Genomic DNA, 17,141 nt, shown 5'->3' with positions numbered 1-17,141 from the left:
GAGCAACAAATGCGGTATACTAAATTGCAAGAAGTACAAGTAAATTGCTGCTTCACCTGGAACTGAATATTTTGATCCCTGGACAGCAGGAGGGGAGGAATTAAAAACACCAGGCATGGTATCGCGTGTGCTTGCGTGGGAAGATAACGTGGAAAAGGGTGGTGGTGTGGATGAAGTTGTCATGGACAGAACAATTCCTTCAGAATGTAGAAAAGGGAGAAGATGATGTGTTTGATGGTAGCATCATGCTGGAGGTGATGAAAATGGCAGAGGATCTCTTGAACGTGAAGGCAAGGATAAGGGGAACCTTATTTTGGTTCTGAAAGGGAGGGGGGGAGGGATGAGAACAGAAGTTCTGGAATTGAACGATAAGGCTTTGGGCCATGCTAACAGTGGGGGGAACTGCTCAGCTGACAGAAATGAAAGGAAGCATTGGCCAGTGGTATTGTCAGAATGACAGAGAAAGTTGAGAATGGAATAGAGTGTTATAGGAATTGGAGTGAAGAAAATGTAGTCTAGTTAGCTGAGAGTTGGTGGGGTTTTAGTAGATATTGTTTGGTAGACTTTCCCCAGAAATGGATACAGAAATTTAGGAAGGGAAAGGTTGAAGATGGAACATAAGGTGAGCAAAGGGTGAAATTGGAAGCAGAGTAAATTCAATTTTCAGTTTGGAGTAAGAGCTGGAAAAAGCATCAATTAACGTTGCCAGTGTACTGGAGAAAGCAGTGAAGGTTTGAACATGGGAGCAAAGAATGTTCCACAGTTCCAAGAAAAGGTTGCATTGTTATAACCCAAATGGGTTCCTGTGGCAAGACCTTTTTGGAGGAAGTGTATGAAGTCAAAAGTTAAGTTGTTCACAAGTTGAAGCACACATTCTTGGGGAGGAGCTTGATTGTCAATGGGGACTTGTTGTTGGGGGTGGCACGGATCAAGAAAAAGGCAGAAACTTATTAGGTTATCAGCTAGGAAATGAAGGTATAGAGGGACTGGATGTTTATGGTGAAATGGCGACAAGCAGGACCAGAGAATTGGAAAATGAGTGATGGATGGCATCAGAAGAATCAAGGATGTCTTTGGGAAGAAACTGGGCAAGGGAGGAAAAAAAAGGAAGAAATTAGTTTCTTGGAGCAAGAACAACATTGAAATGACAGGTTTATTGGGGCAGTTCTGTTTATGGATCTTGGGAAGGAAGTTGAAGCAGCCTGTGTGTGTTGAGGGATTATAAGGTTAGAAGCAATGAGAATAACTGAGGAAATGAGGTCAGTCACAGACTTAGAAATTATGGCTTAATGCTCACTGGTGGGGTCAAAAATTACAGGACGTTCAGAGGAGGTATTGCAGAGAATTGACATTCAGTGTCCGCAAATTCGAGGTCAGTTTGTCAAACAATAAGAATGCTATGTGAAATCTGAGAAAATAATTCTGTAAGTTCAAAGGGAGATAGAGTGAATCAGATGAGCAAAGAAAATGAAACAATCAATGTCACCCCAACAGTTCTCAATGAAAAATTTAGAGGGGATTGTATCCAGGTGGTTTGAGAATTCTGAAGATGGGGAGGAAACAACGACTCACTTTGGGTGAGGTGGGGGAGAAATGGGTGCAGAGGCAAAGATGACGTGCCAAATGTCATGCCAAGTTCAATTGAGGTGGGATTGTAAGGGGATGAATCCAAGGCTATTCTACAGACTTGGTAGTTCAGAATTAAAAAGGAAAAGGCAAGAGGGGATTGTGAAAATTTGGGATGAATGACTCACTGCTGTGATGTTCTGATTCTTTGAGAATTTTGTTTTTCAATCTGTCCAATTGTGCCTCATCTTTTCCTGGAGATACTGACTGGAATTCCTTTCTATCCTTTACACTTCTGAAGAATGGAACATTTTTCTTTGTTTAAAAGGCATTAAATAAATAAAACTTGAATACGGTTAGAGTATTCTTCTGCAAGTACTAGTCTCTCTCTTGTACCTCACAAGTGGAATGTCACACATTTGTCATTCATAAATGATTGGAGACCCTGAGAAGTAGCACAATAATGCTTGAGCATGAGGCACGTACAAGAAGATCCAAATTTGAACCATATCTCATCAATCTCTTAATATAGAACAAATTTGCCAACCTCTTAAAGTGCAATGTAGAGGAAGAAAGATTACATGCTGGAGATCCTCAGATCTTTGATGTCAAGCACACTATTGTGCGACTTTGGTCAGGGTTAACAGTCATTTCTACGCGAGTGTTCGGAACAGATAATCTATGTTGTCAGTTTTGTTTAAAACGTTACAATCAAATTTTAGTCTTAAACTGTTTAAAAAACTACTTATAAATGTAACCTCCTGGTTATGGTATGAAACTGGAAATCAAAAGTCCGGATTCCTTCTGTTAAATTGTGTAATTGAATTTCTGGTTATTTGTGAAAAACACCAGGAATGAAAATAACCATAAAAAGTGACTATGTAAAAATACAGCTGGTTCACAAATGGTTTTATGAGAGGAATCTGTTACCTTTAGTGACTTTTGCCTGGATATGACCCAATTCCACCTTATCCTCAGGACAATGAGTGATAATAAATATTGCACTAAGTGTCAAAGCTGTGGAATACTTGTCATTGTTGTGAAGCACTTCTGACATCGAGATCATGAAGGATGCTATATAAATACATGCCTTTTACCACATACTGAGAACAAAATACCAGCTACTTAAGTTTCTTCCCTTAATTTGTTTACCTGGAATTGTTTCTGTAGTAGATTCTCAGAAGAGTTGACTGAAATGGTGTTTCTTAGATGTAATGTTATGAAAGTGGGTACATTGCATGCATAACTTGTTGCTGAATATGATGAAAATTCACTTGTGATGGTTTATGTAGTTCAAACTGATTCACGTCATTTTTTTAAAATGTTGGCATTTAAAAATTTCAGTAGATGACTGACAAATTGTTTTTCAAACTAGTCTTTAGTTAAAATTTGATTTTCCTAGGAACACAATCATTGTTTGCCACTGACTTTTTTTTTCTTTAAAAAAGGTTATTTCTCTGTTCCTTGGTATGCAGTTACGGCCTGGGCCTTTGCAGCTACACAATTTTTTTATGCCACTGGGCATCAACCTACTTTTCCAGCTATCCAATGGAATGCAGCTTTTGTTGGATTCATTGAAGGGCATAGCACCAATATACTGCCAGCACTATTGGTGGGAATGAACACCTTTGCTTCTCATATTCTGTTTGCAGGTAATTAGTTAATTTATTTATTTAATTGCTTCAAAATATTCACGATATTTACCAGTGACTTTCCTTAAACAAACCTGTGCAAAGAAATACTGTGGAGTGGAAAGAATAATTCGATCTGCTATAGTAGTCTCAAATGACTTGACCTCTTGTGAATGCCTTTAAAAATCAATCTCTTAATTTCCCAAAGTAATTCAAACACTGTTACTGTATTAAGTTCATAATGGGCTCCATGCAACTTAGAATAATAACTGTCATAAGAAAATCTGCTCATTTTTCAAGAAGTGATCAAATATATAAATTTGAAAGCAATTGTAGCACTTTGTGAACTTCAGTGTTTTAAAAAGTCCCTCTTCCGCCATTTCTTAAGATGTTACCTCTTTGCTGTGGTATTACTTCATCAGCTTTGCTACAGAATTGAATGCATTACACCAAAGAATAGTTGAGGTAGAGCCCATAAAAGAAAAGCAGACAAATATTTGAAATAGAGGATGTCACAAGGCTATGGGAAGAGAGCAGGACAGTGGAATCAGTTCTGGATTGTTCATGCAAAGATGCATTACAGTGAGACAGTCGATAGTGGTGAGCAAATGTACTGCTGGATGTGTTGCAATTAATTCTGACCTTATCCTTCTCAGCTGCACTTTGAATAGTGATTTCTAGATAATAATCAGGAGTTAGACCAAAAAACCATGAGACATAGGCGCAGAATAAGGCCACTTGACCCTTTGAGTCTGCTTCGCCATTCAGTTATGACTGATATTTTTCTCATTCCCATTTTTCTGTCTTTTCCCCATAACCCCTGATCCCCTTATCAATCAAGAACCTATCTATCTCTGTTGTAAAGACACTCAATGACCTGGTCTATACAATCTTCTGCAGCAAAGAATTCCACAGATTCACTGCTCTCTGGTTGAAGAAATTCCTTCTCTCCGTTTTAAAGAATCATCCCTTTAGCCTGAGACTGTGCCCTCTGTTTCTAGTTTTTCCTACTAGTGGAAGCATCCTCTCCACATCCACTTTATCCAAACCTCGCAGTGTCCTGTAAGTTTCAACAAGATCTCCCTTCATCCTTCTAAACTCCAACGAGTACAGACCCAGAGTCTTCAACTGTTCCTGATGTGACAAGCACTTCATTCCAGGGATCATTTGTGTGAACCTCCTTTGGACCCTTTCCAAGCCTAGCACATCCTTCCGCAGATATGGGGCCCAAAACTGCTCACAATACTCCAAATGGGGTCTGACCAGAGCCTCAGAAGTACATTCCTGCTCTTGTATTCTAGCCCGCTCGACATGAATGCTAACATTGCAGTTGCTTTCCTAATTGCCAGCGTTAACCTTAAGGGAATCTTGAAGAAGGATTCCTGAATCCCTTTGTGTTTTTGATTTTCCCATTTAGAAAATAGTCTATGCCTCCATTCCTCCTTCCAACGTGCATAACCTGACATGTTTCCACATTGTACTCCATCTGCTACTTCTTTGCCCACTCTCCTAACCTATCCAAATCCTTCTGCAGCTCCCCTGCTTCCTCAATACTACCTGTCCCTGTCCATAGCTTTGTATCATCTGCAAACTTAGCAACAGTGCCTTCGGTTCCTTCCTCCAAATTGTTACTGTATATTGTGAAAAGTTGTGGTCCCAGCACTGACCCCTGAGGCACAGCACTAGTCACCAGCTGCTATCCTGAAAAAGGCCCCTTTATCCCCACTCTCTGCCTTCTGCCAGTCAGCCATTCCCCTATCCATGCCAGGATTTTACCCTTAACACCTTGGGCACTTCAATTATTTAACAGCCTCCTATGCGGCACCTTGCCAAAGGTCTTCTGGAAACCTAAATAAATCACATCCATTGTTTTTCCTATATCTAATTTCCTTGTTACCTCCTCAAAGAACTCTAACAGATTTGTCAGACATGACTGCGCCTTGATGAAGCCATGTTGACTCAATCCTACTTTATCATGCACTTCCTAGTACTCTGCAATCTCATCTTTGATAATAGACTCTCAAATCTTGCCAGTGACCAAAGTCAGGCTAACCGGCCTATAATTTCCCATTTGCTGCCTCCTTCCCTTCTTAAACAGCGGTGTTACATTAGTTACTTTCCAGTCCTCTGGCACCCTCCCTGCCTCCAGTGATTCCTGAAAGTTCACCACTGATGCCTCCACAATTTCCTCAGCTATCTCTTCTAGAAGATAGGAGTATAGCAGCATTTCCATTCCCTATTGGTGAATGGTGAGGATAATGCCTGCTCCTCCACTTTCCTCATTGACTTAGCTGAGATTAGCTAACATAATACACATGAGAATACAAATTTGAGACCACCTTTATTTTTGTAGCTTATCTACTTACTGCTTTAATCAGCTAAAGCAACCAGAGCTTTGAACAGATAATTTTCCATTCTTTGAATAATGGGGGCTCAGAGCTGGAGAGAGAAGGAAAAATGTGACACTTGCCAACAATATAAAGGAACATTGAAAGTTTAATTCCTACAAAGTTCATGCCCTACAAATAATTATACTGCAGCTGTTTTGTACTTAAGGCTGCCTTTTGCCCATTGCCTCTTCAACCATTGACTTTATCTCCCCTTTGAGATGTTTTTCTCTTTCTATATTATCTTCAATAATCTTGTGTTGGTGATCATAGACAATTTTAAGTAAACTGCCTTCGCACAAAAGTGAGGCTTAGTTCTTCTCCTCTAAGGTGTACTTACTTGCTGCAGAGAGGTAACCCATTATAAATGATTGACTAAAAAGTAATTAGAAATGTAGAAAATAGGAGCAAGAGTATCTGTTTGGCCCTTAGAGCCTGCTCTGCCATCCAACACAATCATGGACTGTCCATCTCAATACCATACCCCTTTACACCTTTAGATTCTAGAAAACTACCTGTCTATTCCCTTCTTAAATATATTCAGTGATTTGGCCTCCACAGCCTTCTGTGACAGAAAATTCCATGGGTTCGCCACCCTCTGAGTGAAGAAACATCTCCCCACCTCAGTCCAAAATGGCTTACCCTGCATCCAGAGACTGTAACCACATATTCTAAGACCACCCCACCCAGAGGAAGGAACAACCTTGCAACCAGCCTGTCCAGTCTTGTTGGGATTTATGTTTCAATTAAATCCCCTCATTCTTCTAAATTTCAGTGAATACTGTCCCAGTTAACCCAATCGCAGCTTATATGACAATCCTGCCATTCCAAGAATCAGTCTGGTGAAACTTCGCTGCACTGCCTCTATGGCAAGTATATCCTTCTTGGATAAGGAGACCAAAACTGCACACAATACTCCTGGTGGTCTCACCAAGACCTTGTACAGCTGAAGTGAAACATTCTTGTTGCTCTACTCAAGTCTCTTACAGCAAAGGCCAACATACCATTTGCATTCCAAACTGTTTGCTGTACCTAAATGCTTGCTTTCAGTGACCGGTGTACAAGAACACCCAGATGTGTAAATATTTCCCAATCGGTCACTACTTAAATAATACTCTGCTGTCTGAAGTGGATAACTTCACATTTATCTACATTAAACTGCTTCTGCCACATATTTTCCCCCTCACTCCACTTCTCTAAATCATCTTGAAGCCTCTTAACATTCCTCTCACCACTCACCTACCCATCAAGTTTTGTGTAATCAGCAAACTTGAAAATAGTACTTTTGGTCTCCTCATCCAAATCGTTGATATAATTTGTGACTAACTGGGGCCAAATTCTATTAGAACCTGTAGCTGATACAGTAAATTGTCCAAGTGCTCTGAAATTTGAAAGTATGATCACAAGTGTAGTAATAGGAATTATACTAAATTGTATCCATTTGTAACTGGTTCATCTCTGTGCATCATCTGAACTTAAACTGCTGCAACTCAAATCATGTTTGTCAGGCTACCAAATAGTGTTAGTTATGGTTTTACCAATACATCATTCTCCCTGTGTGTTGTGTTCTGGAGTAAGAATAAATGTGTGATAGATAATCGGGGGAGAATAGGCCCAGATTTTGTTTGTTGTAATGGGACAGACATGCCTAACCCATTTTGATTTTAGAATTCTTACATGACATATTATGCAAACTGTCATAAAGTCTGAGAGAAAACTGGAACTTGAATCGGAGTGAACAGAGCAAGCAACAATATATCCCCTTAAAGAATCAGATTGAGGGATTGTGAAATAAACAGTGCACAGACAGAGAAGGAAGTCCAAATCAATGTGGGTGAATTCCATCTCAAATCAGGTACAGAAAGAAACAGAAGAGGAAAGTAAGATTGGATAGAGTGAAAGGAAAAATGAAAACAAGTTTTGCTTTTTAAAATATTTCCCACAGTCAATCCAAAGGAATGAGATTGCATGATGTAATGATGCATTCTCTGCCAAGACAGGTTGATTGGCGGTAATGACTAATCATCATGTTAAAATGATACTTACTTGAAATGACAAGGCATTATTATGTGGAGAATTTAGTTAGTATCAATCATCAAATGTGGCAACTTTATAGCATTCAATTCATGTCAACAGTGAGGCAGAGCCTGAAGTTGCCGTACCATTTGTGCATAAGTAAAGCCGAGTGCCATGACCTGCACCTTTACTTAGACATAAAATCTGGCCTAATAAAGTTGAGCATAAATTTGTTACCCACTGTGTATCTGAGGCATACTGACTAGATTTGATGCTTAGTCTGTTGTGAATTACAGGATTTTAATTACGGAATAGCCCATTCAGCCCACCGAGTTTACCCAACTGTTTCAAAGAGTGATTTGGTTCATCCCACTCACCTGCTTATTCTCCATGTTCCTGCTTTTTTTGTCCTTCAAGTATTTATCTAATTCCTTTTTGAAGGCTTCAATAGAAATGATATTCACTACCCGAGAGGACAGTGCATTCTAAATCCTAACCATTAGTTGCTTAAAAGACTTTTCTTCGTGTCATCCCTGGTTCTTTTACCAGTTAGGTTAAATTTGTGCCCTCCGGTTACCAACCCTTCAGCCTTTAGAAACAGTTTCTCTTTACTCATTCTATCTAAACCCCTCAAGATTTAAAGCTCCATCACATCTCCTCTTAGCTTTCTTGCTTGAAGGAGAATAAACCCAGCTTCTCCAATCTATTCATGTGACTATAATCCTTCATCTCTGAAACCATTCCAGTAAATTTCTTCTTAACCACTCCAAAGTTTTCACATCCTTCCTAAAATGTGGTGCCCTCAACTGAACACAACCCTCAGTTTAGACTCTCAGTTTAGCATCACTTTCTGGCTTCTGTACTCTGTGCCTGAAGGTGAATGAATGATGCTCCAGAGGGCTGTGGAACCATACCCCATTCTTGGTTACCATCTCTAGGAATGACAAAAGAGGTAAAATTTATAGAACGTTACCTATGGTATACTGCATATCATGTAATTATATTGCTTATTACCAGCTTCTTGGATAACTGAGTTACTAGGTATGCATTTATGTGAGAAATGCCGGCTAAAAGCAACTAAGAGTATCAGGCTTGCAATAAATGCATTGAAACTTTTAACTGACTTTTCAGTAATGTTCTTGAGGTAGTTGGATCCCCCCTGTTGCTGCTTTGGCCATTCGTACGTGAAATGAAAAACTCTAAAAACAAGAACATCAAAAAGGAATCTGGAGATGAGGATCCAATGATGGAAATGAGGTTGCGAGAAAATCCTCAGATGTTTTCTGTAGCCATGCTGCAACTGGGAATGCGCTACTTATTTGTCTACGGTGTGCAGGTACTTTATGTTGTCAGTTCAATACTGAATTATTGTAAGTTTGCAGTTGTGCTGTCAGTAAATAATGAATTAGCCACAATGACACAACATTTGATGAACAACATTGTGTATCAGATTGCAGATATTTAAAATATAACCATTGAGTTGAGCATTCTCTACTATGGGAGTACTCAGTCCTGTTTATAGGTGATATCTGACCACAGTAATTTGTATAACTCTTGACTTAGTACTGAGCTGCTAAGGAGTGTTCAAGAATGCAGCTCATCACTTTTTAATGTGGAATAAATGCATATGGGGAGGAAAGAACAAGTCTGAAGCCAGCCTGTACTTTGAGAGATTTATTTCCAAACCTGCAGTGCAAAGACACAGACTTTCCCAATTCCCCAAAGGTGTGAACATCTTTTTATACTCTTGCAATGGAGTCTTAATGCTTCCCAATTGGGGACAGCTGGTCTTGAGTACCAACTTAAAAGCATGTGTTCTGTACAGCACAGTTTCAACATTAACAAATTCCCTTTTGTTTTATAGGAAAATATAACAAATGCATTTTCTTTGCAACCAAAAAAACTGGAGATAGAAATATGTCACGTGTTTTCAAAACTCTCATCCTGAGCCCTCCCTCTTCCAATACCCTCAATATTTTTTCACTACAAGCAAGTTTTTGGTGAAACAATCTGATGGCTTGTATCAAGCCATTGGAGCTTAAAGATTTCCTTTTTCTCCAATATTTCATAGAAGGAGGCCATTCGGCCCATCAAGTCTGTACCAACTACGATCCCACCCAAGCCCTATTCCCCTAACCCCACGCATTTACCCTGCTAATCTCCCTAACACTAAGGTCAATTTATCATGGCCAATCACCCTAACCTGCACATCGTTGGACTGTGGAAGGAGACCGACGCAGACACAGGGAAAAAGTAAAAACTCGATGCAGACACTGACCCAAGGCTGAAATTGGACCTGGACCTCTGGCACTGTGAGGCAGCAGTGCTAACTACTGTGCCCCACAAAACTTTAGACTTGCAAAATCAATTCACAATCTTTTTTCACTGGAACTCTTTGTGGATTGTATGTTATCCCAAAAGGATTGATTGTCAATATAACATTCTAATGGGACATTTTCTTTGTCATTTTCTCCATGTAATATTTCCCCTAATATTTTAGGTAAAATGAATGCCTCTACGAGTGTGAGAGTCTCTGTAGCAGGGTGCTTTTTACTACTCACGTTATTTTCTTGGCTTCCCAAGCCAAGAAGTAACATTTCTCATTTTCACCGACAAATATTGTGAAACCTCTGGCACTTGATAAGTCATCAAGAAGGCTTGCTTAGGCAATGTTGCTGAACATAATCAATTTTATATTCTTGGGATTGCCCAAAAAGAGAAATTTCAGGAAAAGGATACAAAAGTCTGAGGTTACACACCAACCGACTCAACAACAGCTTCTTCTCTGCTGCCATTACCTCAAGTTGATCTTTCTCTACACCCTAGCTATGACTGTAACACTACATTCTGCACCCTCTCCTTTCCTTCTGTATGAATGGTATGCTTTGTCTGTGTAGCAATACTTTTCACTGTTTACTAATACGTGACAATAATAAAGCAAATCAATTTCAGTGCACGTTTTTCCATCTTTAATGTTTTTTAATGTTTTGTTCATCCGTAAGATGTCCTGGGCCTTAGGATGTTTCACTATAGAATTCAGTTCATGAACATCAAAATTTGAAACGAGCTTTCGTGTCCCCAGCCAATTTAATTGTCCATTCAGGTTTCACAGCTGCTCTGTTTCATCTTTGGAAACCTTTGCATCTTTGTGAGGATCTATCTCGACTTACTGCAATAGAGCTAACACCTTCTACGTATGAATGCTGGTGTAAAGTTAGCTCGGATCCATGTGGTTTTATTTTTGATCCAGAATATTTGAGTCCCCTGACTCCCACCTTAAAGTCTATTCCTGTCCTGTCAATAATTTTGTTTTGAAACTCACATCCCACATGTAGTCTTCACCTGAAGTATTTATTTCCGAGCTTGCAGAGTAACCAGCACCCAGTGTGAACACTTTGTTATGCTCTCGTAATGAAGCCCTAATATTTCCCCAGGTTGGAGACAGCAGTTCTTGATTACCAATTTAAAGCATGTGTTCTGTTGCAGTACAAATTCCAATGTTAATGGGGATGGGAGCCTGTGTTTGAGTAACAGCATGAGCAAATCTTGAACATAATGTATAAACTGAGTTTGCTGCCTCAAAATCAGTATGATATATCTTTTTAGTTATGTACTGTCCGATTGGAAAGCAAAAGTTTTTTTCTGTCTCACTTTTTTTTAATCAGACATGAATGTCATGTGGAAACTGGACAAGCAGCTGGTATTTGTACTAAAATATTAAAAATTGTGATGACTGCATTAGTAACTAGGAGATCTTGCTCTGTAAAAGATGTGTTTGAAGTTTTTTTTCTTCACGTGAACTTCTGGAGTGTGATGTGTGTGTAAACTGGTCTTGCTGTTCACCAGAGCCCCTGCAAATTCAATAACTTGAATCTAGAGGTGAATAATAGAGGCAAATGGTGTGAGTTTACAAAGGATAACCTTCTAAAATCTACCAAGGGGAAGAAATGTAAATATTTTTATGCCCAGTATTGCTTTGAAGATAAAAAGCTTTTAAGTGTAGATTGGAAATTTTAAATACAAACTGTTGGGCAGAGCAGCTTTAATTAGAGATGTTTAAACTAAGCAACAAGTGATAGTGCAGATATTACTTGATCCAAATTCCGTAAACCTTTTTTAAAAGCAGGAAAATCAGGAAATGCTCGTTTAAAAGAAAGGCTGCTTTGCATTTGAAAAAATACATACTTACATAAGAACGTAAGAAATAGGAGCAGGAGTAGGCCATCTAGCCCTTCGAGCCTGCCTCACCATTCAGTAAGATCATGGCTGATCTGAAGTGGATCAGTTCCACTTAGCTGCCTGCTCCCCATTACCCTTAATTCCCCTATTTATCAGAAATCTATCTACCTGTGATTAAACATACTCAATGAGGTAGCCTCCACCACTTCAATGGGCAGAGAATTCCAGAGATTCACCACCCTCTGAGTGAAGAAGTTCCTCTTCAATTGTGTTCTGAACGCTCCCCCGCCGCTGCCGCTGCTTATTTTGATGCTGTGCCCTCTAGTTCTGGTTACAATTTAAGATGTTCCATGTTCTTCTTTTGGCAGTTAATGAAAAATTGAATAAGCTGTTTTCTTTCTCTATACAGCTGCTTGCTTCTGTGTGCGCTGCTGCTGTACTGAGGAGACACTTGATGGTGTGGAAGATCTTCGCTCCAAAGTATGTTCTGCATCAATAGTAGTTAACTAATAGCATCAGGAAGCATAGGATTTGAATTACATGAATTAATAAGAAATGATTTTCTTCTAAGGAGCAATATTAATTTCACTAATCGTGCATTAGAAGTTAAGGAAAAGTCCTGGGTGATATATCATTGAAAAAAATCAAGAATTTAGATGATGTGATTTTTCATATGTAGATTCCTATTACAATGAAGTTGTGCTTAATTTGCTGTCTGCGTGTGAGTACGTTATCTGAAATCATTTTTACAAAAAAATGGAAATTTGTGTATAAATACAGCACCATTTTTTCATACATTTTAAGGACAGGCCTAAATAAACTAATGAATTTGACACTTAATAAAGTGTCAAATTTAGTTAATAAAATTTAGTTACTTCTATCAGTGTAGGTGTAGGATTGTCCTTTTTGAATCTCATTACTTGCTTCACCTGAAGGACTGTCAAACTAAAGAAAAACAGAATACTTTGTGAACTTATTGCACTTCCCCTGTTGTGATTCTGATATAATTGTTTTCAGTGGTATAATTAAATAAGCTACTAGGATTGGTTTATTGTGTTTCTAGAAAGATAGTGCTTTGTGGATGGCACAGTAGTTAGCACTGTTGCCTCACAGCACCAGGGATCCAGGTTCAATTCTGGCCTTGGGTCAGTCAAGTTTTCACGTTCTCCCTATGTCTTGGGTTTCCTCCAGGTGTTCCGATTTCTTCCCACAGTTCAAAGATGAATGGGTTAGGTTGAATGGCTGGTGATATGCTAGTATCAGGGAGATTAGCAGGGTAAATATGTTTGGTTACGGAAATAAGACTTGGGTGGATTGTGGTTGGTGCAGACTCGATGGGCCGAATGGCCTCCTGGACTGTAGGGATTTTGAATTGTTAGAAATTAAAATTGTCTAGGTTTATGAGGTATATTTTCACCTTTGTATCAGAATTGGTGCATAATTTGCTTAAGTTGACTATGTAAACTGTTTTTAGAGAAAATGTGAATCAGCATTGCCAGTGATGTACATTTTATTGTAACTGTTGGAGATTAGGTCATCAATGAACTGGTGACTTCACCTTGAAATGTGATGTGAATGATTTACTGAAAGCACGAGAACCTGACAAGATGAGAAAATTATTTTAATATATATTGTTAAAATTCAGATCAAAGAAAAACAGTGGGGTAAAAGAAAATGCAATTTGGAAAGAGTGAATGAAAACAGAAGAGGAAGTTGCAAAAGATCACTCTGAGCATTTTCCCCCAAAGATAATTGATTATGTGTAATATATTATGGAGAGGGAGTGGCATTGTGGTAATGTCACAGGACTAGGAAGACAGAAAACCAGGCTAATGCTGAGAGACATGGGTTCAAATCTCAACATGGCAGCTGGTGGAATTTGAATTCAGTGAATTAAATTTGGAAAAGAAAGTGAATCACAGTAATGTTGCCATGAAACTATCATTGATGTTGTAGAAACCCATCTGGTTTACTAATGTCCTTTTAAGGAAAAATTACCATCCTCACGTGGTCTGGCCTACACGTGTTTCCAGATCCATGGCAATATGGTTGACTTAACTGTCCTCTGAAATGGCTTAGTAAGCTACTCACTTCAGGGGCAATTAGGGATGGGCAACAAATGTTGGCCTTGCCAATGATATCCACATCTCATTAAAAAATATTATAAATAACACTGCACTGGTAACTTTCCATTGTTTAACCAGCCAGGTTAACCCTATCATTTTGGGCATTAACTTGTAAGGTTATCTGGATCCATATGGGGAGATTGCTTGCCCGAAGTGACAGGTGTAATCCATCTTAAGCTGTCTCTTTTGATTTCATCACCAATGTTGATGCTTTCCTTAGATTGGTAGTCACAAGTCTTGGTTTGATACTCTCTTCAAGGTCAGAAAGGGTGCCAGTTTACCCTCAGATTATTGATATCTATTTAATGAATCAAAGGAGGTCAATGCCATGTGGAATACTGCTATTCTGTGCCTCAGCAAGCTGCTTTTGGACTTGCATCATTGAAAATTGTTCCCTTTGCGTAAGATGTGTGTGTGTGTGCATGTTTGTCTGTCTCCATCCCTGGCAACAGATTCACTTGTTTATTGTCTTACTTTCTTCCCCATTATCTTCACAGGTTTCTATTTGAGGCTTTGGGCTTTGTTGTGACAAGTATCTACCTTCTCATCACTTTTTGCTTCATGATACGTGTAGATGTTGGTGTCAACAAATGGTTTAAGGAACTCCTTTTGCAGAAGTCAAGATAGTTATCAACACTATTGCAACAGAAATAGCAGAGACTACTGGAGATAGTGAAAATGGACACATTGCCAACCAAACTGCATACCAAGAGAAAATTATCCTTCACCTTACTGTACTGTATCTCAGAAGATGCTGCTGTAAAAGAAGCACAATTTACCTTAATGCCTTGTGTAACTATCAAACAAATGCTGAAGTTTAATTGCGCACACTAGTGAAAAAGAGATTTAAACCACTGTGAATGAAAACTGGAACTTTTTCCCATTTCTTACAGTTGACAAATGATTACTTGCAAAATCTATTTGTATTAGATGACAGTGTGCATTTAACACTACACAGCTTTGTGTTAAGTTCTTAGAGCATCAGCAGAAATGGTACTGGTACAAAAGCATACAGTCTGCGATTGTCTTGGGTCTTTGCTTTTTTACGTGTAAAGTTCTTCATTATGAAACAAGAGACATTTTAAATTACAGTCAATTGTATTACTTCTGATTGTATATTTTGTAACTGTCATCATTTTATTTAGTTATTTAAGGACTTTTGAAATGGAAGGACCTTACCTTACTGTTGAAGTGTGAGGTTTTCTAGAGTGCCAAATTCTTATTGCTGAGCAGATACAATTACAAAACAAAAACAGGTGCAAAACTTTTAATATTAAATGATAAATTTGAATGAGATTGTTAATGATGGCCCTGATTGTAAACCTGTTAGAGGAATTGCTCTGTTATCATGCAGTCACTTTGTATGACTAAAACAAAGTGTACAGAAGTATTTTATAGAATCCTTGTAAGCCAAGTACAAATTTCATCAGTTTGAATAAATCACATTCTGTATAAATTACCTAGCAATAGATGCCTCTGTTTTTAAGTGTCAAAGTGGACCACAAAATCCTGGGCAAATATTTTTAAAATGTTTTTATTGAAAATTTTACATTTAACCCAAAAATCTGGTACAGTACAATCACTATTCTACATAAACGTACTGAAAAGGCCAGCAAATATTCATACGAATGGTTCAAATTAGCAATCATTGCAATCGTTGTAGTCGGCCACACCTCTCGAAAGGATACCAGAAAGAGTGAGGGAATCTCAGGATACATTTGTGAGCAAATGGCTCCATGGTGCAAACCCTCCTCCACAGGATAACAGCCACACAATATATGGGACCCCTAATGGGTTAATATTCAACCATCTGGTGCCTAACTCAACATCCCAGGAGAAGCAATGAAAGGATAACCCAGAAAAATGGGAACACCAGGCTACTAATATCGGTACAAGATGTGGCGTGACAGTGTATGGTCTCGTACGGGAACCAGTTTGGTTGAAGTGGTCAAAGATGGCCAGGATGGGGCTCAGTTTGCTGAGGGGTTTTGCTGGTAGATGGGCCCATGCTTCGATGGTGCCATGGTCGTTGAGATGATGGCTGCTACTATGAGCGATGTGGACGATGATCTCAGGTCTTAGCTCCCTGGCACATATTTTGGTGCTCAGATTGAGGAACTGCAAAACATCGTACAGTAGATGAAGTGGAAAAAAAAAGTCCTGCCTGTTAAGAGGGTAGTTTCAGTCTTTGGAAATCCTGCTGCCTGGTATGAGGAACATCCTGGTTGATTTGGGGAGATGGTGCTGGAGAAGGAGTATCTGCGCATCCAGGCTCCTGGGGAGAACTGGGAATGACTTGCCAGCTGAATTTGAGAACTGGCTGCTGTGCCTACACAACCTGAATTTGAAGTCTGGGCATTTCAAGTTCAATGGACATAAACAGTCTTTGAGGCTTGGGGTCAGTTGAAGACTCCAACTATGGGTCTTACGTTGTCTTGTCCTTGGTGTTGGTTGAGAAAGGCTGAATGTGGCTGGACAAGATGGGTTACTGCCACCCACCAGGGCCGAGGTTCTCTGCTGGGGCTTTGAGATAATGACATGGCAGATTGCAAGGACTTCACTGAAACTCTGGATGTTGCTTGACCCTGCTATCATGGTTTTGACCTTTTCGCGCTCAGTGGATAATCATATTATTCTGCAGTTCATTATTAATTGTAAACTTTGTTCCCTTGTGATTATACTCCTGATTTCATGGTGTTGCCTTTTATTTTGACAAAGGTGTATGATAAATGAGCACAGAAACGTTTGGTCCCTGTTACATTGCAAAAATCAGAATTTGTTAATCCTGGACTGTACCCCTGCAATTATATACCTCTATTGATTCTGTACTTTTTTATATTGATGGGGACAGTCTTGTAACTAAGCTCTGAGCTGAATTTCGCTGATTACCCTTTTTAGTCATATTCTGCAATTCCTTGTTTATCCTTATTAATCCTTGAATATATCTTATGTAAATTCATCTCAATTATAGTTTTGTGATTTATCACGTTGATAAGAGCAATCCTTTGAGTGAGCATGGTAGTTACCCTGTTATCTTGAAATCTTGGTGAATCCAGAGACATTCATTAATCTTTAGCGGAATGCAGGTGAAGGGGCAAACCCTGAAAGCTTGTGGGTTTACTATCAAATAAGCTTGTTGGACTTTAACCCTGGTGTTGTGAGACTTCTTACTGTGTGTTATCGGACAACAAATTTTATGAAATTGGGCATACGGTATGGAAGCAGACTAAAGTTAC

The 17,141-nt window shown here is 39.0% G+C and overlaps 1 protein-coding gene across 3 annotated transcripts in view; it reads left to right on the top strand.

Annotated features, from left to right (window-relative positions):
• Positions 1–15,355, top strand: part of pigo (phosphatidylinositol glycan anchor biosynthesis, class O) — a 33,953-nt gene extending 18,598 nt beyond the window's left edge. Inside the window, exons 7-10 of one of the 3 annotated variants that reach the window (XM_080184491.1) lie at positions 3,015–3,218; positions 8,749–8,936; positions 12,189–12,259; positions 14,403–15,355. In XM_080184491.1, the coding sequence (XP_080040617.1) occupies positions 3,015–3,218; positions 8,749–8,936; positions 12,189–12,259; positions 14,403–14,532 (593 nt within the window). In that variant the 3' untranslated portion in view covers positions 14,533–15,355. Of the gene's footprint in view, positions 1–3,014; positions 3,219–8,731; positions 8,937–12,188; positions 12,260–14,402 lie in introns of those variants that run through there. The other 2 variants (XM_080184564.1, XM_080184633.1) reach the window with 2 other exon arrangements.
• The last annotated feature ends 1,786 nt before the right edge of the window (positions 15,356–17,141 follow it).

Source organism: Carcharhinus amblyrhynchos, chromosome 1, assembly GCF_965287045.1.
Source record: "Carcharhinus amblyrhynchos chromosome 1, sCarAmb.v2.hapA, whole genome shotgun sequence".
NCBI classification, from domain to species: Eukaryota; Metazoa; Chordata; class Chondrichthyes; order Carcharhiniformes; family Carcharhinidae; genus Carcharhinus; species Carcharhinus amblyrhynchos.
The sequence above is the reverse complement of the archived record's forward strand: the minus strand, read 5'-3'. Positions and strand labels throughout refer to the sequence as shown.